General features: G+C 34.7%; 1 protein-coding gene across 1 annotated transcript in view; it reads right to left on the bottom strand.

Annotated features, from left to right (window-relative positions):
• The window catches only part of LOC139141874 (unconventional myosin-VI-like), a 63,009-nt gene extending 43,004 nt beyond the window's left edge, over positions 1-20,005 (bottom strand). The window contains exons 1-3 of the mRNA XM_070711629.1: positions 19,872-20,005; positions 5,740-5,868; positions 2,883-2,952 (exon numbers count right to left, since the gene is read on the bottom strand). Coding sequence (XP_070567730.1) covers positions 2,883-2,952; positions 5,740-5,853 — 184 coding nt within the window. The 5' untranslated portion in view covers positions 5,854-5,868; positions 19,872-20,005. The remainder of the gene's footprint in view (positions 1-2,882; positions 2,953-5,739; positions 5,869-19,871) is intronic.
• Between the last annotated feature and the right edge of the window lie 3,448 nt (positions 20,006-23,453).

The following is a 23,453-nucleotide window of genomic DNA, read 5'->3' as shown; positions in this document are numbered from 1 at the left end:
TATTGTCCTTACAGACATTTTTCATGTATATGCTTTGACAGAACATTTATAAATAGAATGTAGTGCATATTTACGGTATTTATTTACTTATTACTTTTGCACAATCCAGCATACAAATATTTTCCAGACTATGGTTACTGACACATGACACTGCTGCTTGTACACAGCCTTAGATTCCTATATTAAAGGAGACAGTTTTGTGACTTGACTTTTTCTTCTTCTGCAAATATTAATTTCAAAATATTTAAGTCTTACTGAGAGAATAATGTAGAAGTTACAGCATTGTCACCGTACTGCATGGCATCATTTCATCCTTTAACCCCTATTTCGCAGTTTAGAGGTCCAAATTTGACTTTTAAGAAAATAGGATTGGGCCAAACCATTGTGATGGAGAGGTTTACAGGATTGTCCCTGTTTGCTAAGGTTAGGAAAATTGGTAAATGATTAGAGCACCCTGGTAACATTGCTGCTGTCCCCTAATCTGCTTGTATTGATATACCAAGGGGAACCCCAGTAAAATTACTTGGTAACCCTGGCAACATTTACATGCTTACTGCCCTTAACAAACAAACTGAAAGAAACACATTGAGCACGAGCTGTTTCATTTCATTTGCAATGTGTATCAGAAAATGCAATCTGTATCATGTATAAATGTGTATTATCAGTGTTAGATACTGAATCAATATGTTGTTCCTTGTGAAACTACACCTCTATGTTATCATTTGGGAATACAAAACAACCTGACAAGCCATAGAAATGTCTGAGAAATACATACAGAATCCAAAATTCAGCATCATTGCAATGAGAAAATAGTGGACAATGGCCGTGTACATGTCTCAGTCATTTACACAGATCACTCTCCAATGCCTCTTGAAAAATTAATGTAAATTTCTCATTTCCTTTACTGGGTCTGAAACTACATGTACCTGATGATGACCTATGTTGCAATCAGGGTTTATTGTGTCAGGATATTAACAAACACATCTGCCTCAATGTATCCACGATGAAATTAATGTTTACGTCTTCTTTGGGTGTGGTGGAAGACAGACAGCATCTCAGGGCTAAATCTCCCTCTGGCTAATGAAAAGCATTTCACATGAGACACAGCTTTCAAATGCAAATTTTAATTTTCCTGGTTGGAAATTTTATAACCTATTCCTTAAAATTCTGTAAGGTTTGAAGGTTTTCAATATCTAACACTGAAAAGATATGGTATCAATATTTTTTCAAACGTGATAAATAGTAATGTGGAAGAATAATTTTTTATCAATTTTGGTAAATATTATGACCTTGTTTTGGTTAGTTTGTTTGACACATAATTTCTTTCCTACACTAATGCAATTCTGCCATGTTCAACATTTAGTGTACTACCATCACAGAAATCTCTCTCGATACACCAGATTAGAATTGTCTTTCAATTCCCCTTTTATACAAATCCTATCTTTTTTTTGTCAACTGTCTATACTCAGTTCGAGGTCTGTACTGTAGCTGCTATTCCTAAATCAACTTCAACATTCTGAGATTTTACTTCTAAATTTTGAAGTTGCTTAGGAATATCATCAGCTTTTTGTATAATAAAAATTTGCGCTGTTAAGTTTAATATGCAGTTGTGGAGAACATTTAATGCTAAAGATTCAAACAGAGGCATCTAACCATACAAGTCCAATATATTGGTAAGGAAAAAGTCAAACACGCTAGAATGGCCACTGAAAGACACTTTTCACAAACAATACATGTAATAGTCCTGAGAAAACAGACAAAATCACTAATTTTTGGTGTCTACTTGGAACATATACCACTGAGCTCACAAGTTCACCCAATGACTTTAAAAACCATACAGGGACAGTAAATAAACTATTGTTTATAATATTGTACATGCAAGACAGTATTGGAGTTCATGGTTGATTTTGGTAAGGTACATTATGTACATAATGATACAAAAAAACCATTAGAACTAACAATTTGTCAAACTAAACAGTCATTCAATACTATTTTCATCTGTTTAAGTTTTCAGGTGATAGAAATATTCTCTACAGTTCGTACTTCATGTCTGGTAATCTGTAATGCATGGCCAGTTTCTTCCAAAGGTGAATGAATGTTAGGGAGTAGATAAAGCACTTGTAATTGACATACAAAATAAAAGTAGAGAAAAATATCCATCAAAAGTCACAGTTACTGCCCCTTTAAGGTAGTATGCACCTCGAAAGTGAAAGACTTAAACTTTTGCTCTAACTTTCCTCAAGGAATCTTTCAATCATTCTCTTTCAAAATCAAGAATAAAAATAGGGGGTCACCGTGCAAATTTTGGTACTAGAGAAACAAATTACCCAAGATTTACCGATATTAGAAATTCAAAATGGCCGCCATCCCTGTGTTAACTCTATGGCGAAAAATAAAAATTTTCAAATTTTGAAAAACTAAGCCAGTGAAAAGTTTTCTTTCACCAAGAGCTTTAAAATGAACCCCCACATGTGGTATATCAGAAGAGAACTGTAAAAGTTTGAGAGTACGAATGTCTTTCCCCGAGGTGCGTTCTACCTTAATGGAAGTACCTTTATCGTACATATGTACTATACAGAAACGACTAATATGATGGCTGCCATTATTGTGTAAATATATGGCAAGCATCTCATTTCAACTCATGGCACCTGACCTCTGTGTGGATACCATGACAACTGCTGCTATGAATATCCAAGTGTAGTCAAAATGGCTGCCACCATTACATGTACCTCTACAGTGACCCAGCTCTGTTGTCCAAAGATTAGTTTTGCTGTAATTTCACAATGATTATTCTTTATTTAATATTTGTTTTTCAATTCTGTGACTCAATTGTGACGGGAAAAGAAATTGTTTTGAAATTCTTGTAATGATATGATACTCACAATTATCATCCACTGTTTTGTTGTCATCCTCTTCAGCTGGGAAAACCCTGGAATAGGGTGCTACAACTTGCTACAGGGGAAAAAGACAATGACAATCATCAAATGTAAGAAACATATGTCAAAATTCAAAAGAAATTCTAAAGAGTTTTATTGGTACTGTTACATTACAAATGTGTAAAATGTGTTATAAATGTAGAATATTTCATTGAGTAACTGCGCCAAATCTCCGGACTGACAAGCTTGTAGACCCGGTACCCTTAAACTCACTGCAAAAATTATTTACATGTACTTTCAATCTTCAAGGAGGTTAACAATGCACATCTTTCCTGATAAATTTGAGATGAAAGTAAGCCTGCGTGCAGGAAGAGTTACTTTTCTCATTATTGTTCATATGTTCTATCACAACTGAAGTCTTATACATGTGATATCCATTGCAGTAGACTTACAATCCATTTTATGAAATCCAGAAGGTACAAATACAACATAATTTACTTGATTTTTTTAAATTTGTGATTTTTATTGTAAATGTCTTGGGTATGAACAATTTTTGGAAGGGATCCAAAACTTGGCTCAAAAATATTTATTTTCTGTGCTTGAGGTGTATACACTGTGTGTATAAAATGTAACACATTCTCTTACATCAGATCTTTCTATGTCAATCCATAGCCTATGGGGTACTCAGATATTTCCTCATGTGGATTAAAGTTTAAATATAACTTTCCATTAAATCCCATTGTCTGAAAGCTATCGGCATCAGTGATTAATCAAGTCAAAACTACCGTCAGGTATACATAACCCTAATATTACCATTTTCTTAAATTCTGCGTGATTGTTTGCAGGGTATACACAGTAATTGTATCCCTCCAAGCCTTATTTTGAACATGCGGAAAGAGCGTGTTTTACCACTGGCTTTGTACATGTATGTTGAAAAGTGTTCCCAGCAGTTACAGGATTGTTGTCAAGAATTGATGTGTTTCTGTTCATGTCTTGCGGAGGTATCTGTTTTTTCTAGTGCAGTAATTCATCCCCACAGATAATTTTGAAAGTTATTTGCTGTAGCCAGAATCATTGAATCTGAATTTCTGCAGGTATTTGTCAATGGTTTTTCATCAGAACAGTCTACCATCAAATGCACTTATCTTTCATTTATCACACCATCACATGTGAACAGACCTACATGTACAGTGTACAGTGTAGATATATCTGTGTAACACGGTATTGGATAGGAGCGCACTTTCACCTTTGACCTCTAGTTCCCTTAATGGGTCTGGTCACACTATTCAAAGTCAAACCAAACCATGTGACATTATATGCTGAACCATGGTTTGGTTGAGACACGGTTAGCAACAAAATGACTAAATATCATAAAGTTATATAAATGCAAGCCGGAATGTATTTGTCCTTTTCAATTTTCAACAGTATTTCAGAGTTACAGTTTGAGTTTCAACATTCATCAAATCCTAACATTCTTACATCTAGTAAAATGATGAATGACTGAAAATTTAAAACAAGTGTTTCAAACTTGAAATAGGCACAGACCAAAACAGCACCAAAACTAAAAGATTTAAGGTTATGAGGGATTTTATTCTTCCTTTGTGCAAGTGATCTGATTAAAATGATAACTTTTTCCAAAGTCCACCCTGGAAGGTTATCTTGGGTGAAGCTCATAATCTTCAATGGTCTACCTGCTAGCTGTTATCATGGTTTGGTCTCTGGTCAACATTTTATCCTTTCACATTACAGCCAGCAAAATTGCAATTCATTATTCCACTGAATATTTTTGTTCTGTTGAAGCTACAAGCAACACATGCATTTACACAAAGTGGTAGATTGGATCATTTTTACCGTTTTCAGAATAATTAATTACATCATTAGGTAGTACCCATAAAGCAATACATACCGGTATGAAGTGTATCTGATGTCTGATATCTTTTGTTTCTCATTGTTTGACCATTTAAAGTTCAGTGACTGCATTTACCCTTGTCATGGCTTTTTAATGGCTTTGTCACTCATCAGGTTTTTTTATCAATTGTTTGTCTGAATGTTTTGACCTATAGAATGCTACTGGTCGTGCTGGAAAATGGGACTTTGATGGAAACCAGTAAGAAACATAGATAAATGAATAAACTGGCAACCATCAATATCATTAGTGTTCTTATTATTACATTTTTGTTGTTAATTGTACCTGTATCCAGAACGATAGCATTGACATGTCAACGTAAAGAACATGTTTTCTGGATACTACTGATGCTTCATTAATAGTAACTTTTGATAAATTTTCCATTATTTTCATTCTGATTGTAAAATAATTTTTTTTATTCAATGCAATAATCATGTCATGTGCAACTTGTTAACTTCTATGAGTGCAAATGCAATACTAAATGTATTGTTGACAACTATAATTTATTTATCAAGAACAATACTGCATAATTTACACAGTACATAGACTTGGCAAGGCTCACTGTTTGTATATGATTGTGAAAATCACCTTTTTTGTGTAACACAAATAATGAAAATATTATCAAAGTCAAAGCTATCGTCCCTCTAAAAAATTACACTACATACAAGTTAAACAGTACCATGCTGCTCTGTATCTGGTAATAATTCTAAAGTGTACTTTGCAAACTGATTATCAATAACAAATTTTATTTTTCAATATTTTTACAGTTGGTCAAAACATGTATCTGAAAAAACTGAAAATGAATGAAAGAGAGTTGTGACACGTGGATTGGTCAACGCTCTAACTAGTTTGTAACACAACATTTGACTGGTTGCATGAACATCATTGCATGAACTTGATTGGATGGATTGTGAAGAACATCAATGAATTTGATTGGTCACAAAAGGTACAACTCACCTTTTTGTTTTCAAATAGTTCCACTGTGATGGTGTCAGTCTTGATATCAACCATGGTGCCCATCTTGAACCCCTCCGCGGGGTCAGGGGCCCAAACTTTCTGGCTGTCGTCCATTTTGTCTAATTAGAACTGTGAAAAAGAATAAACAAAAGAAGGGATGATAGTAATTATTTTAATATTTAACATTCAGAGAGATAACTATTGATGGGATGGACATTAGACTGTCTGTAAAACATAACTAATGCATGTACATGTATAGACATGTACATGTATGTGTACCTTGTTGTCTCTAAGTTACCAATCAAGACTTGTGATAGGTTTGTCTCTAGACAAATGTTACAGGAACTGATAGAACACAGAAAATTCGGCAGATACTCATCTGCTTGAGCAAAATAACAGATGTTTCACAGGAAAAGCCCAAAGGCAAAGAGAGAGACATAATTTCCTTTATCAGCACTCAGCACTGATTTTACATGTATCTACACTGTATGTATTAGAAAAAACTTTCAAAGCTGTCTTGTACTATTGTAACATACATGTACAAACAATCTACAGAAAAATGAATTTTGATTTTGATTTTTCATCTATAATTTGATGGTGATAATTACTGATAATTTACTGATAACAACTTTGAATGGGGAGAGCATCAAAGATAGCATATTACATGTGAACTGACTAGTACTATTACTACATAGCTTGCTATAGATTAGACGCTCTGCCAATGATGCGTTTCCGAGATCTGTACTAATCATGTAGCTAGGATCATTATGATGGGGAACCCTCATTTTCTCACTATAAAGGGCAATTTCCAGTTTTTTGGACAAAGTATATTATTAAAGTTAGGAATGTTGGTGGATTTCCCATGATCCTTTGTTAAACGGTAGGGATATCACTTCAGGTTAATAACAGCCAGCCAGTGACACACATCGTTAAATAAAGTAAAAATACACTACATGATATGGTTATGAAAATGCGAAATGTTGATTTTTAAGGCTGATGTAGTTTTGAAATATATTCCCTGTCTTCATGTACATCATCATGAATAAGAAATTCTAGTATTTCAAAACTTTTCACAAAATTCATTAAAATACCGTGTACCATATTTCTATACAAGTAATGTTTCACAGGTGAGGATCACAAATGATACATTCATACAGTCAAAATTCTGAGAGAGTTTTGTTTTCATGATAAATGTTTGGCTTGCATTCAAAAACGTATGCTAGAATAAGGAGTGTTTATTACCACAATACACACAGGTGACCACACCCAACAGATTTCAAACCTTTTTCCATGAAGTGGAATTTTCCATGAAATTTATTTTTGTGCCCAAGACAGGTCAAATTACATAGCTTCAGAAATTCAAGTTGACAAGAAATACTGGTGATGGTTGTGAGAGTAATTTTCATATTTCAAATACGTATATTCTTTAGGGATGTAGAACATTTCGGTTACAAGCGGCAAAACAAAAGTGTAGGCGCTTACAAAGTGTGTGGGCACATTCAATTTGTGCAAAATGTCTTGATTTTTTTTACAACTAACGATTTTCATAGCCGACAAATTTTAGCTGACAGCTGGTTAATTTTGCTGGTTGCCGGCTTTTTTCCACATCCCTGTTCTTATTTGGACTATTGCTTGGCATTGAACAGTTGATACATGATATCAAACAATGTACAGAAGATATTGTAAAACATGTCTTTTCAGAATGCATCCTTTTTTAGCAAATTAAGCTAAGTCTGTCAATTCCCTGATTCCAGATACCCATAATTTAAACTTTCCCTACATATACTGAGGTTACGATGCCTTTTAAGTAAAATATAAACTTGATGATTGAAACAAAAATCTGAAAACTCTAAAAAGCATGCAGCTAGTTCAAATTTATGTACATATAGTTTGATCTTCCAGTTCATCTATACTTGAGAATTACTTTCAACCAAATTCAGTCACTGTGATTTTAAGAACTGAAACAATTGAGTGAAAGTTTCATTAGCAGAAACTAATTGATGTGTTTTCTTCTATTTTTCTGTCTAAAAATTATTGTACTACTCCAAACCTACCATCAAATACCATATTGTTCAACTTATCAACATTGACAGTATATGCATGATACCCAATGTTATTGTTGATGACAGAATTTTAGTCAAGACAAGAATCCATTTGTCAACTACAACAATATTATAGATTGTACAAAATGTGTTGTAAGGCCAATACTTTGTATTTCCACATTCAATACCCAAAGAAGATGAGGAAATACCTTTATGTACAAAATAATGACAATAATTATTAAAAGTTATTATATGTTAAAACAGTTAGTGTCTCTATAACACACACAATGTTCTTGTAATTTGAGAACAGGTATTCAGTTTTCATGTGCATACATAAAAAATACCAACTTTACCTTCTTACAATCCTCCCTCATAAAGCATTCAATGCAAGACAGAAGTGATCAACCATTCAAAACTGAGGTGTCCTACATTCAGCAAAATTTTGAAGGGAACTGACGGCAAGAAAAGAGATCTTGGAGTATCTTCAAATCAATCTGGACTGACATCCATGTTGACTTAACGAAGACAGCTTTCATTAACAAGTCATCACTTGTACAGTCTATATAGTGTCTTCGGCAAATTTGACAAGGTCTATCGACTGAAACATCAGCAGTCCAAGATGTACCAATCCAACATCAATGTAAGCTTCATTTACATAAAACTGCTGGATGAGTTGCTATGGAAACCAGTGGGATGGAAGACACTGGGGACACAGGAAATCATGGTGACTCAAAAGAGATTTGTGTTCGCTTGGTCTAATATTGAATCTATTTTCTTGTTCTGGGTTGCATGTACATGACATGTGGATTATCCAGACAAAGTGAACTGAAAAATCAATCTGTATTTACAATTCATCTCAGAAACACTGGCGTTAGCATTACAGGGTTAGCCCTGGGCTGTATTTCCAATCTATCATGGTATCAACTGTGAAGTTCAATATGATGTGGCAGTTAATCATCAACGGCTGACCTCTGATGTAAAAGAGACCCTTCGTATCATGCCATAAACCAAATCCGATGAGAGACTTACAATCTGACCAGAAACTTTCCATGAAACATGAGATTTCCATGCTACAAACTTGGCAGCTTATTTCAGAGCATTTTCCGGTACAAGCTTGAATCAGGACAAATGTAACAGATGGTTGGGTTATCAAGTAACAAAATCAGGCACACAAAAGGAAATACATGCTTTTAAAGAGGGATCATATTGACTCATCACAAGAACAATGTTAAAGAAAATAATGGTCAGATTATTAGACTGACATTGACAGTTAGGAATGATCTTATCATCTGTAAAAGTAAACATGTTGGAATTTCAATCATGCATCTACATTAACTTTCATTTTTAGCCATTCACTGATAAGTTCACACATACTCAAACTTACAACACTGTCACTGACCTGTTTTCATCGTATTTCTTAGATTCATTCATTTTTCGTGGCAACTGTTATGCATCATTGCATGAAAATGCTCATCTCACATCATTACAAGTCATATTTCTGAACACATTCATCATAACAGTGAGGCCAAATCTTTTTGTTTTCCCTCATTTGCCTTGAGTCTATGTCATTGAACGATCATTTAGAACAAATACTTATTGTAAACTGTGGTCTTTTGAGGCCAAAAGTAAGGCCACTTTTTGATCAACTTTCTACAGTAGTGGGTTTAATCGTCTCTGTTTTGAAAATCATCCATATTATTAATTAACACCAACTATTAATCATTACATGTAGAAGTCATTAGAATGTTGTAGACTGTGATATAGTGGAACACCCTGCACTGATATTGAATTATCACAATGCATACTGTACACGTACAGTTCTCCTTCAGAACACAGGATGTAAACATTCATATGGAAATTTCTACCTGTCACTGAACGCCAATCAAAACAAAACATACACACACAGATCTGTATGATGAACTTACATACATGTACTTACTGTGAAATAATAAACAAAACTTCAGGACACATTCACTCTCAGCAGTGCTTTGCTTTATGGTTACACAATCAGAACATTCTGAACAGAAGACGACGATAGTTGTTACCATGGCAACAGCAGGAATTCAGAATAGCTTTACAGAAAATTGCTAGCAATAAGGTTACACCTTAAACATGAATAATAATCTCCATTACACTAGATATGGTGAGATTTCAAAATTTTGTATGATTTATTGTTAGGTATACAAGTATAATACCAGCAATTATTTGGAAGGGAGTCATACTAGACATTTTTGGCATTTTTAGAATTGTTAATGAATTACATGGCAACCTCATCATTTAGTTTTTTTTAAATTTATTATTATCTATACTGACTGGTATGCTGTAACAGTTGTGGCTTTCTTCCACACTATATGAAAACTGACATTAACTTTTGTTCTTTATGAAGATAGAGTTTGTTGGGTTGTGTGCAATAGTAGTTATTCGGAACAATGAGTTGACAAGTTGATGAGTATACATTTATATGTCACAGCCATACTACTTTATCATTTTGATTGCTGGGTTGGTAAAATATTCTAAAAAGTAAAACGACTGGATCAGTTTATATGTACACCAACCATCATGATCATCATCGTAAATTACAAGGACTTTTTTGAGTGTGTATTTGAAGTGAACTGGAAATTGGAAAGGTAGATTTTGACAAAGACAGAATGATGTTGATTTTAAGACTCGCTAGATTGACCGTACAGTCAAACATGAAAGCTGGAGAACCGATAAAACGCAGCACAACTTCAGTCCTGTGGGACAAGGCCTATCAAATCCTATTAGAAACGCATATCACATCTGTCACTGTTATCAACGACTTCTTGATCGGCAGCAAATAGGATCAACTGGAATTCACTGACAGTTTTGTTTGTCATATTTTCTCACTAAGCTTTTCACTCGTTTGAGTCCGGGGCTGATGGTGTGTGAAATAGATACAAGACAGTCAGTGTCATCAAAATCAAAACTGCCTATCAATAGCATGCATCAGTCAGTGTGTCTTATCAGCGCATGTACCGTACATGCATAATTCATGAACTATGAAAGCTTTATGGCTTCATTCACCATCTCTAATGGAAGGAATCTAAATTCATAAAGTAAGTTTCTCAGCACGTTTATCTGCAAATTACTCATCAACCATTCTGAACTGAAAATATATAAAATTCATCATAATAAATAGAATGGGTATTTGAGAGTTCCTAAACTAATACGATACTTTGTTTTGAAAAGTGTGATAATGGTATTTGATGATTGATGTCTTTATTAGGTGGGTTTTTCAGGACAGTTAATCAAAAAGAAAGATGGTCTGACAATTCTCAATAGAGAGTCAATTTACTGTGGAAGTGCTAACGCTTTTGACCTGACAATAAATCAAAAACTCCGATCTACGCAATGGGGCTTCATTCAAGCTTGTAGTTTAAAATACAAAGTTTAAGATATTCATTCCCATGTAAAACATCTATCTTTTGCATGATGGGAGACTTTCAATCTAGGCTGCCATACAACTTGACAATGACAAATGACATCTTCGGTCACATGTTTCTTTACAGTACATCTTATTCTCTCACGAACCATTGCAGGAAACCACAGGCCTCTATTATGGCAACAGCTATGGTGTTACCATGACGATAATTTTGCCTAGGTTTGTGGAGCAGGAAAAGCACTGGCTGGTGAGAATGTCATGAAATGAATTCAACCTTATACACTAAGATCACTTCCTTTCAGTGTTACAGTGTACAGTGCAAATATGAATACTCTTCCCATGGGTGTTATGGTTTATAACTACTGGGTCAGACCTAAGTCTATACTTGATGGATTTGTTGTGAAAATAATCATACATTGTTCCATTTCATTTGATATGTCATCTCTTCATCACTCACTCTGCAATCTGAAATATGTATGTTTTACTAAATTGAAATGGCAATATCACAGCTATCTACACAAAAAATATCGTCTGTCTCATTTTGGACTTCAGTTTTCAATGTTTTAGGAGAGCTCATCGGCAGAATTTGAGAAAACTGACTTCTGATTAAAATTTGACCTACAGAAGCTGGAGATTAATTTTAAATGTTGAATTAGGACAGAGATTTCTGATTTGGACAAATTTGCATTATCATCTAACCTTTATCAAAGTTATGTAAGAGGATGTACTTACATATATGAGCAATCAGAAAGTGATCTCAAGAGAGTGGAGTTTTGAAACTTGACGATCCAAGTTGTGAGTTATTGTTGCCTTAGCAACATTCAACAAGTTCAAGTGTAGTTGAATTGAAAGCAATAATTATAGTAAGATATCGCATCACATCACCACCACTAACATTGGAACTACAGTAGAAATGAAATGTACTTATGTTCTGTATGTACACATGTAGTTCAATACCACTGGACTACAAAGCATCTAATCAAAAGCTTTGGAGAAAATACAAGGACTTTGCAGCTGTTTATCCAATAGATCTGAATAGCAACGTCTGCCCTATCAATGGCAACACTGAATAAACTGCATGTCTACCTTAGAGTATTGTAAAGTGTGCAAGGAATAATGATATTGTTTGTAGATGTAAGAATGTAGCCTGCAATGCGCATGTAATATACAGGCTGTGTTGTCAGACCACAGAGAATGTGACACTCCCATCTCTTTTCAAATAAGAATCCATGAAGACTGTACACAGCTGCAACGGTTTTTTTATCTGCCGATTTCAGGGTCCAATACTGCCATGCCAGTAATTGAGTTTTCTGAACAGACCGTCAGCATGACTAAGCCTGAAGGAGAACGCTTATAATGGATTCCCAGATTACATATCAACAGTGTGGTACGTGGCCACTGCTTCAGTTTTTTTATACTTAATCATATTGGGTATATAGTAAATTATTAACAAGGTGTACAGCTTACTATAATACTTATTTTACACAATATCTTAAAAATTAATTACCCCTACTATGCTTACTGCCCACATTATTAGAGTATACTTTTAAAAACTGATGAAAAATCTATAATTCAGCATTTTAATGATGAAATTACAGAACATGGCTGCCTCCAGCCTAAAGATTAGTGTCCGGCATGGTGTTTGAACTTTGACCCCATCCATATAACTGATCTGATAGAGAGAATTAGATGGTTCATGCTAATGAGACAATAAATCATGCAACCTTCAGGGGATGATCACTGAGACAGTTTTAAATTGATTAGACATCCATTAGACAATGAGATCTATTACAGATGTTTGAATAAAACTACAACAATGCCACTGCTGTACATGGGAGTTTTCACAGCACACAGTCCATGTAGCCGACAATGAGATGCAAATGATATGCGGTTAAGGTCTCCTCGACTAACTTTCAGCTGGTTGCTCACTTTCTACTATTTTTATAGTATTTTGTACAAAGGCACAGACTTATTCTACCTGCAACTTAAAACTGACAGTGATTTTGTAGTTCATTTCTTACTATTTTTCATAGTTTCTGGTAGCCGGTCACAGACACTTCGTGTTCGTGTCGGCTACATGGACGATCTGCCGATTGCAGAGCACCACATGATTGTCGGCAGACTGTGTTTGCACTTTATTTTGTTCCAGATGTTGCAGACATTATGTCATTATGTAGGATGGTTCATCTGTGGAACAGCACTTCCATGACACAGCATTCAGAGTACACATGCAAGTACAAGAGAAGCACTGTGCAGTACTGAGTGACTCATGCATATATGCTTTTACCAGCCACAATCAATAGACAATGAAGGCTATAATATAATTAGTATATCTCTGTGTGGTAGGCCGTTCTGCATGTGCCTAGCAAGGCTTCTTACAACAACAGCCTTGTGCCACCTGGAACACCGATATGTACACCAGCCTGTACATTAGGCTCTATGGTAAAAGCAATGATCTACTATATATGTCTGAATGTCTGACACTTTGAACAAAGAAAAAACAACTCAGTGAATAATGAATTTTCCACAGGAGTAAATGATGGCATAAACTGTACAGTATTATCGAATCAAATGATACTTCCAAGTTCAAAACAGTTTTGTCCCTTTGCATGCTATGGGAAGGTTACCATGACAATTTGGGTTAAGCAGTCTAGGTTGTTTGCATATTGATAAAGTATGACATGCCATAGAACAGATCATTTGAGTATGAATGACGTGTTCAGTAGCTGTACAGTCTACCTACATGTATGGCTTAATAACTGTTATGTAATATTGGTTGAGTCTTTGATAAGATTACACTTGGCAATTTGCACAACAAAAGGAGAAAAGCTGCATTTTATGTGCATACAACCATAGACCCTGGAGTGAGATCCTCAGTCATATGTGTTCGTACTGAGTGTACACTAGTTGTCTACACCTCAAATTCCATGCAATGTACATACTACAGGATTGTCACAGTTCTGTCAGATTAATCTCATATGAAAACAAACACAGCCCTTACAACACAGGAATTTGTGTCAGTTAAATGAAAATTTCCTTGATAACAATCAACATTACTTTACAGCCTGGTACTTGGAAAACTTCATTTTATATCAACCCAAAATATCAAGGTGTAATTAGGTATACACTAAACATTGCTTGAATTTTAAGTTTACATTTATGTGGAGTCTGTATAAGCCTCCACATGACAATAAAAATTTGTAAATGAAAATGTCACATTTTGTTTGTTTTGATGGATGTACTACCCAGAATAAGATTATAAAGGAAATTATTGTATAAGTGTATGGGTATAAGCAATATCTTTATTACATTCCAAGCTTAAATGGTACCATCTGTGGGTATCCTGTCTGTGGCCCAACCTTACTAACCCTGGTTGTTTATGGTCATAACAACATGTATTAAATGATTAAATCTGAAATAGCCAACAGATTGTAACTATATACAAACTCATATTATATGACTGATCACTTTATAATACTTAAATATTACTTTGGTAAAACTAAAGAATGATATTGATAATAAACTTTCTTCAGGGTTTCAAATTGTAAGAAAAGAACGGAGAGTAATGAGAAACTGATATAAATCATTAGTTAGGAAATCGTTGAATCCACACAGCATTGATATCAATACATTAGAGCTGAGAGTGACACAGCTAAGTACACAGTTATGAAATATCAGTTGTTAGCAGAAGACTGAGAGTGTAAGCAGCGGTTGACTGGGTTACACAGTGATGATAAATTGAGAGGTAATCGGTGGTGACATTCTGTTTGTCTTGGGTTCCATTAATTTCACTTTTCAACGCACTGAAGTTCATATCTCACAGGGATTGACTAGAGGTGTACAGGGATGCATTCATCCATGAACAATATGAGCAAAATAGATCCCTATGTATGAATCATTCTGACATGAAATACCTTTTTCTTTGTTCTGTCCACATATGCGTATTGGCTATTCTTACCCTACATAACACTCTCTATTTACCCATCTCTCTGTCTCTACATATATACTTTCTCTCTCTCTTTATATATATACATATATATATATAATATACACATACATGTATATATATATATATATATATATATATATATATATATATATATATATATATATATATATATATATATATATATATATATATATATATATATAAGTAAACAAATGTCCTCGTAGGAAATTACAGTGCTTGATGCGAAAAGCAGAGCATTATAAATACTAACACTTGAAGTAATTTGTGTTATTTTATATATATATATATATATATATATATATATATATATACATACAGACACAGAGACTCACACACACAAACACTATGTTTTGCATTATATATATACACAAATACACACACCATGTGTATGTTTTGCATATTTGTGCATGCTGTGAGGACATAAACCTTTGTAACCAGAACAATGATCAAGGTCACATTCAAGGTCAGCCAAATTTAGCTCTATTGTCTAAAATTTCACCTTGCTATGGGTTAGGTATTGTTCTTGTTTTCATCACTGAGAGCTCATTATTTCTGTCACATGAAGTAGTGTACTTTGCAAAGTTTTAACAATTTATCTGAAAATTGCAAATCAGGTAGATTGAAGCTTTCTAGTACAGACAGCAAAAGGAAAACTCTGTTGTAGTATGGGTGTACTGAGATTATCTGACACCCCATAGCAAGGAATTGTTCAAGTATTCCTTCACCAGCAGTCTTTACATGATCGTGTTACCACTTCATGTATGCAGTGTATAGATCTGGGAAAATAGTAAACCAGCTGAAATCACCTGAAGCACAATACACTATCCAGATGAATTCAACAAACCACCTGCTATTGTTTTATCAAGGCACATGATTACCGCACAATTACACACTAGTTTTCCAAGCAAATACAATTTGTAGGCAATATTGATGAAGCCTTGGGTATATCAGATTTCAGGTAATCATCGGCAGCATCTCAATCACTGAAATGATGTGTAATTTACCTTAGAGCCATGCTGGAAATCTGTCAACCTAAGACTTACATTCAGCTTTCACAATAGATTTATAACCATCCAGCCACAAGTATTCATGTCGCATAGTATCTGGTTTCCACAAGATTGTAAGATGCACAGCTTTGGAAATTGTTGCTTCCATTAATGGTAGACACCATGGTGACAACATTTGTAATCTGCATCAAGCACCAAGGAGATAGCCATACATGTCGTCAGGTCAAGAAGTTTTTTACTTAGGACTGAAATGACTTGAACCAACTATGCCGAGCAACAAACAGAAAAATATGCTTTTGAGTGACATTTATACCTCAAACCTCATAATAGTTTTACATAACTATTATTGTTACCCAGCTAAACTTTGCCAATTTATAGCTGAAGATATATTACACAGTGACCACTTTAAAATTTATTACTCTCCAGCTCCTTGCCTTTTACAACTTAAACATAAACCTCCTCAACATGGTACTTCATGCAATTTTGACTCACAAGATGGTTTACAATGATTTGTGTTGGTGGCATTATAAGTTTACACTCAATGTTCTCAATGAGGACTTGCACACTTCGTAATGGCAATAATGTCAGCCAGAAAGTGTGACCAGATCAACATCCCTCCATTTACGACTTGATATTAGTTCCGCTACATGGAAACATCTCATCGTGCCCATGCAAATACCAGACACTTGGATAATAAACTATAAATGAAAGCTGTACACAGCAAAGGCCACAGATCATGACATTTCACATCTTGCAGTATGCACTAATGTCATGCTGACTTGTTCATTCAACATAGCAAGCCAGCTTGGCAGCGATTCCGTACTCTGGTTACTGTAAGTATATTATTACAGGCAGTCTTGTTGTCTACGCATGCTTCAAGATGCGTAGACAACAAGAAACCCTCTTTGATAAAATGTTGGCTACTGTTTGGCATAGTTAACATTACCAACATGATAAACTACAATGGCCGACAATGCTGTATTGGTTGTCTTGCATACATGTATATCCACTGTGGGTAATTCACACAACATTCACGGAGTGCATATCTCACAACTTCATTTAACACCCTGAGAGCCAATGAACTGAAATTGAAATTCTAAACCTGAAGTAGTCATTCAATGAGAAGCCAAACTTATGCAAGTTAGCGTCATCTTATTCATGGAACTTCAACTTGTAAATGTCAAGTACCTGTAAATGCATAAGTCAAATTCACCCCCAAAAATCTTGTGGTTTTCCTTCAATGATTGCTTTATAAAACAATGAAAATTTTAAATTATTCAAAAACGTCAGAAATAATATGCTATTAATTTTGGAAATACAGACATTTGGTCACCATGACTACTGCAGCCATTTTATAATAAGCCTTCACTTAAAATTACACTTTTACGTATTCTGCTGTGTGTTCATACATGTAGAAGCATGGAGCTTTTTTGATGAAATTTAGAATTGCAAAATAAAACTAGTCAATATCTTGGACGCCAAAAAAATTACAAATAATGATTATGGCGATAATAAATTGAAAATTTGGCTGTTCTGAATTGTAAACATTATGCACAATTAAGTCTAGCACTATTTTTCTAAATTTCAATAACTCAAAATAAAAATTTGAAACAGCAAATAATGGCAAACTCTATTCAAAGCTTACAGCTGTTTATCTAATTTCAACTCATGACAGCTAGTTCATTACTTTCTTATACATAAATAATTGATATTCAATGACTGCATATGATGGAAGCATATGCAGTTTAAAAAAAATACAAACTGTGACATACAGCCTTTCACAGATTCCATGAACTAAATATATATATCTACAGTATATTTTCTGAAATAATAACCAGCAGTGTTGTTTTAGATTTTATTTTTATATAGTCACTGAAATCAATTTTTTGAATTTGCTATAGGGCGATAAATTGAGGGATTGAATGGAAATTTTCATATATGTTTGGAGTATGCATCAGTCAAAATTTCACTGCGGTAATAATGTCAGCTAAGAAACCACTGATATTGCTGTGAGTCAGTTTAATTGACTTAGACCAGAAAGAATTACCGTTGACTTTTATAACATAGTTCATAAAATACAAAAGCAGTTTAGTATAACAATAGAAGAGCGTGGCTGGGCTTAAACAGTGATTTGATAATTAAAATGGTAATTTGCCTTCTCTGCATTCAAATAAATCCTGACAGTAAATTCAAATTCCATTGACAATACTTAGTCATTAATTACATGGGAAGGTTTATGATTTCTTGATGACTGGCTGTGATAACATAGACTGAATCAAATTGGGATTTGAATCTCAAAGGTAAGTTACATAGATATTACTTTGCAATAGCTCAGTTAAGGAGAGACATCATGCCCTTGTGAATAATTAAAACATGCAAAAAATTATGTAAAAAATTACCTGTGGCAAGGAACTGTGCCTGTACAATGAACACAACATATTTAAATGCTTTTCGAAATACATTTATATATCAATTTTCAGAAAAAATTATGAATATTATATTTATGAAAATGTTGGCTTGAAAGAACTTACGAGTGCGGTGGTATCAGAAGTTCATATGATTATTCATTGCTTTACCATGTTTTATCAAATATTAGAAGACAAAAAGATCTCTAGCATATCTAATACATTGCCACAGATTAATTATATTTCATAATAAATTTAATAACTGGTACTAGCATTTTTATGAAACGCGTACTTTTTTCATTGTGAAAAACCTAATTTTCAAAATCTCTCTTACGATTTCTCTGCATAAATATTAACATGTTGCAAATATAATGTGAACTTTTGGAGTGTTGACTGTTTGTTCAGTGTAGAGGTAAATAGGAGCCAGCTGGGACAAGCCTGCTAAAGGGGGAGTTGGCGGTACTGGACACGTTTTGATACCAGACTGTGTACTTATTCATTTATCTATGTCAGAATTCAACGACCTTTGCTTTTTTGTGCTGGTGTGTCACAAATTTGTACAAAATAAGAGGCATGGGCTCAAATGACCTTTGCAACAAACCAAATGAAGCAGGTACAATTTATGAAAATTTTGCCAAATAAGACTGTTTAATCACAAAAAATCTGTTAAATTATCATAGACATATAGGAGATCCTGCAGCCATAGCAAGGATATAATTGTTTTGATACCGGTTTGCAATGTTTGTCTACCAGATTACAAGTGTAGTCTTACCAACTGTATGTGCATAGTCCTTTTTCTCAAAAAATAAAATGTAGGGACAATCAAGTGGACGTTAAAAGATATTATAGTTACAGTAAATACGACTCGTATTATATTGTGTACCGTTAACTGTCGTGTTATGGCTTATTCATACATTACAAACAGTGCTGGCCTAAAGCACGACTCCACCCATTTGCCTCGACCATCATATGGCTGCGAGTGGAGGTGGCTTCTACTTGGATGTCAAGCTCCAAATATTGGTGCGATAGGTCCCGTTTTCCTGCTGCTGGTATTCACGGTCAGCGATCGCCTGAACTGTAAAGCGTTACTTCGTGTGAGTTACATCACTTCGAGTCGAACCAGGAAGTGAGGGGTACACGGCAGATAAAACCACACACTCGTGCGGTACCGGTTACAGCCTAATCGTTCACCGATCTCATTGATGGCTTTATATGTTTGACTTTAGGTGAAAAGAATTCTAGGGCACATCAGATCGCGAAATAGCTGTTCGTAGTTCTGGAATATTCCAAAGCGAATGTACTTACCTACACACAGCCAACAACCAAGGAAACGGGACAAATTATCAGTAAATCTATGGCAGGTTGCAGGGACCGGTATACCGGATGACACTTGCCGGTATTACCGTATAACGTCTTTTCTTTAATTCGAATCCTTCCACGACAACAAAGTAGGACCAAAATACGCCTCTTCACCACTAGCTAAAGTAATAAACTTACAAAACGTTCTCAGTTTCTTCTGTAAAATACAATGGCACACTTTGATTTCTCTGAGAAAGATTTTATAATCATAATTTTCTGCCAGTCTGATTTTGCGGATGAATATGGGGCGTACCAAGCCAGGTGCGACCTGAAGGCCATTGGAGCGAACTACTTTGAAAGTTCCTTTTGTGCACACCTGATGACGTCAGAACTATCGCGGTGAACACCGAAACACAGTCCCTCTATCCACCAGGGACTGTGACCGAAACGAAAGTTCAGAGAGTGCAATGAACGAAAGTTCTTTCACTGCTTTCAGTACCGTGCTGTATAAACACCGGAAAAAAACAAAACCTATAAAAACGCTGCGAGAACGTGGATGTCTGACTATGAAACGACCACACGTAAAGCTAATATTTATCATTTTACGAAACGTGCGCTTGCCACATTTGATAAGATACTCGTGCTACAATTTCCTGGAAACACGAATGGCAATAACTGACTTCGCGCTCTTTTAATAAAGTTATTCCTCGCCTCGACACTTTGTATGTAGCAACGTGTCCATGTCAAAAGACGAACTTAAACTTTGCTTAAAGAATTTGCTATCAAATAAATAGACCACTTTTAGAAGTTCAATAAAAAGTCTAACAGTTTGACACAATTATGACGTCACCTATGGAAATTTATTTCTTTTATTCGAACGATGATCAGAAAATATAGAAGGTTGCCGTCGTAAAGGTTCTGTAAAATTTATGTTCAGTCTAGCCATACGGCTCGTCAGTGCCCCATTCATCATTTGTAAACTTGGAAAAATCTGATAAACCTTTGGTTTTCAAAGATGTTCACAATATATCAATCAATTATACCTATAAAAAATTCGAAACAACAAATTTACAATTAAGATTCTTCTTGTCGCTAAAATCCAAGCCATGAACACAACTATGCCATGTCAGCTGGGAAAGTTTGCCCTGGGTATGACTTTCAGCATATGCATCATGTGAGGGCGCAATACATATATATGCCACAAACCAAACAAGTCTTCGCAACTGCGCCTGTGCGAGTTTCTTGTTTACGAACGATGTATTTTGTGCTTATCCATAGATGCACCTCATCATCCTAGCTGCAACATTTAAATTTACACAATGTAGATGATGACAGACATGTTTTAACTTTCCTCATTCACCATAGTACCTTGGATACAATATTTACATTGGTCATATGTGTCCCATTTACGACCTTTGAGCACAGTTCCGACAACAGAGAAATCTATGAAAGGGATCGAAAATTAAACTCAATTCAATCACCGGAAACATTTTCATTGACTTTATAAACGTATCCATGGATTCCATCACATTAGACTTCAAATGTGATTAAGAGGAAAAATACCTGCAAATTTCATGAATTTTCAGAATCTTATCTTTGTTTCAAGTATTTTTTCATTCCAAACTAAGTTTCAAAGTCATAATACATTGCAGCATCATCATATGTATGTATGAAACACAAATGGTTGTACTTTGTCAACTTTATCCGTGACATCCACCTTAACTTTCATAGACAATATACACTGCAAATACTTTCCTGTGCAATTGATGGCAATACATGTATTACAGAATTAAGGTAAGTTCATGCCTCGAAAGTGAAAGACTTAAACTTTTGCTCAAATTTTCCTCAAGGAATCAGTCAAACATTCTCCTTCAAAAGCAAGAATAAAAATTAATGATCACCGTGTAAAGTTTGTGACTGCAGAAACAAACAAACTACCCAAGTTACAAGTACTTAAATTCAAAATGGCCGGCATCCCTGTGTTAACTCTATGGAGAAAAATAAAATTTTCAATTTTCAAAAAACTATGACTGAAAAAAATGTTCCTTACGCCAAGTGCTTTAAAATGAGCCTGGGAAGTGGTAGCCCTGAAAAGAATTGTAAAAGTTTGAGAGTCCAAATATTTGTCCCCGAGGCGCATTCTACCTTCATGGGATAAAACTGTTGTACATTTGCACATAAAACTGTACATCTTTTTCAATTCATCCTTTCACTCTGTGGTCTCACTTTGTATAAAGTGGTCCATACATTTCAACCTGGGAGTGGTAAGAGTGTATTGTCCCATATATCATTAATTTTCAATATTGCAATGTCTGCATGACTTGTTCAGACATAAAACAAAAACAAATTGCCAATGAATTTGTACTCCTTGCACACATGGTGCAGCCATCAGGAATTGTACCATTCTCTGGGTTCCTAAGGCCAGATAATAAATATGCATCGTAGCTTCTTTTATTCTCTGGGAATGCATGTTAAAAAATCACATCCTATAATTTTATAAAACTGAATGCTGAGTAAATATATATCTCACTGGAGAGAATCAGACAATATTGTTTCACCGCATTTTTGAATTCACATTGTTATGAAGAAAGAACAAGAACAGAGTTGCTGATACAGTGATTGACTCAAAAGGATAAGTAGCGGCAACTTTCATTTTTTAGCTCCGCTGTCAGCGACGCGGAGCTTATCAAATAGGTTGATTATCCGTCGTCGTCCGGCGTCCGTCGTCCGGCGTCCGTCGTCCGTCGTCCGTCGTCCGTCAACAATTGCCTTCTCCTCTAAAACCACAAGTCCAATTGCTTTGAAATTTTATATGCAGTTCACTTGGGGTGACCTTACTTCAGTTTGTTCAAATCATGGTGATATTTGCATATTTGTATTTTTGGGGCATTTTTTTGTGTTTTTGGTAAAAAAATCTTCTTCTCTGAAACCGCTCGTTCGATTGCTTTGAATTTGATATGCAGTTTGCTTAGGGTGACTTAAATCAGATTTGTTCAAATGGTGGTGAAATTTGCATATTTGTATTTTAAGGCAATTTTTGTCATTTTTGGTAAAAAAATCTTTAAAAATCTTCTTCTTCAAAACTACTGGTCAGATAGCTTTTATATTTGGTACATATGTCCCTAGGGATGATCTATTTCAGATTTGTTCAAATTGTGCAGAAATATGCAAATTTACATTTTTAAGGCAATTTTTGCCATTTTTGGTCAAAAAATGTATTTCTCAAAAAGTACTGGTCTGATAGTTTTGAAATTTGGTATACAGGTTTCTATAGATGAACTAAGTAATATATTGAATTTCTGATGAAATCTGTAATTTTGTATTTTTGGGGCAATTTTTGCCATTTTTGGTCAAAAAATGTGTACTTCCAAAACTACTCATCTGATAGCTTTGAAATTTGGTATAGAGGTTTCTACAGATGAACTAAATGATATTTATCGAAATAATGATGAAATCTGCAATTTTGTATTTTTGGGGCAATTTTTGCCATTTTTGGTCAAAAAATGTGTTTCTCAAAAAGTACTGGTCTGATAGCTTTGAAATTTGGTATACAGGTTTCTACAGATAAGCTTAGTAATATATATTGAA

Source organism: Ptychodera flava, chromosome 10, assembly GCF_041260155.1.
Source record: "Ptychodera flava strain L36383 chromosome 10, AS_Pfla_20210202, whole genome shotgun sequence".
Classification (NCBI taxonomy): Eukaryota; Metazoa; Hemichordata; class Enteropneusta; family Ptychoderidae; genus Ptychodera; species Ptychodera flava.
Note: the sequence above shows the minus strand (reverse complement) of the source record. Positions and strands in the feature narration are given on the sequence as shown.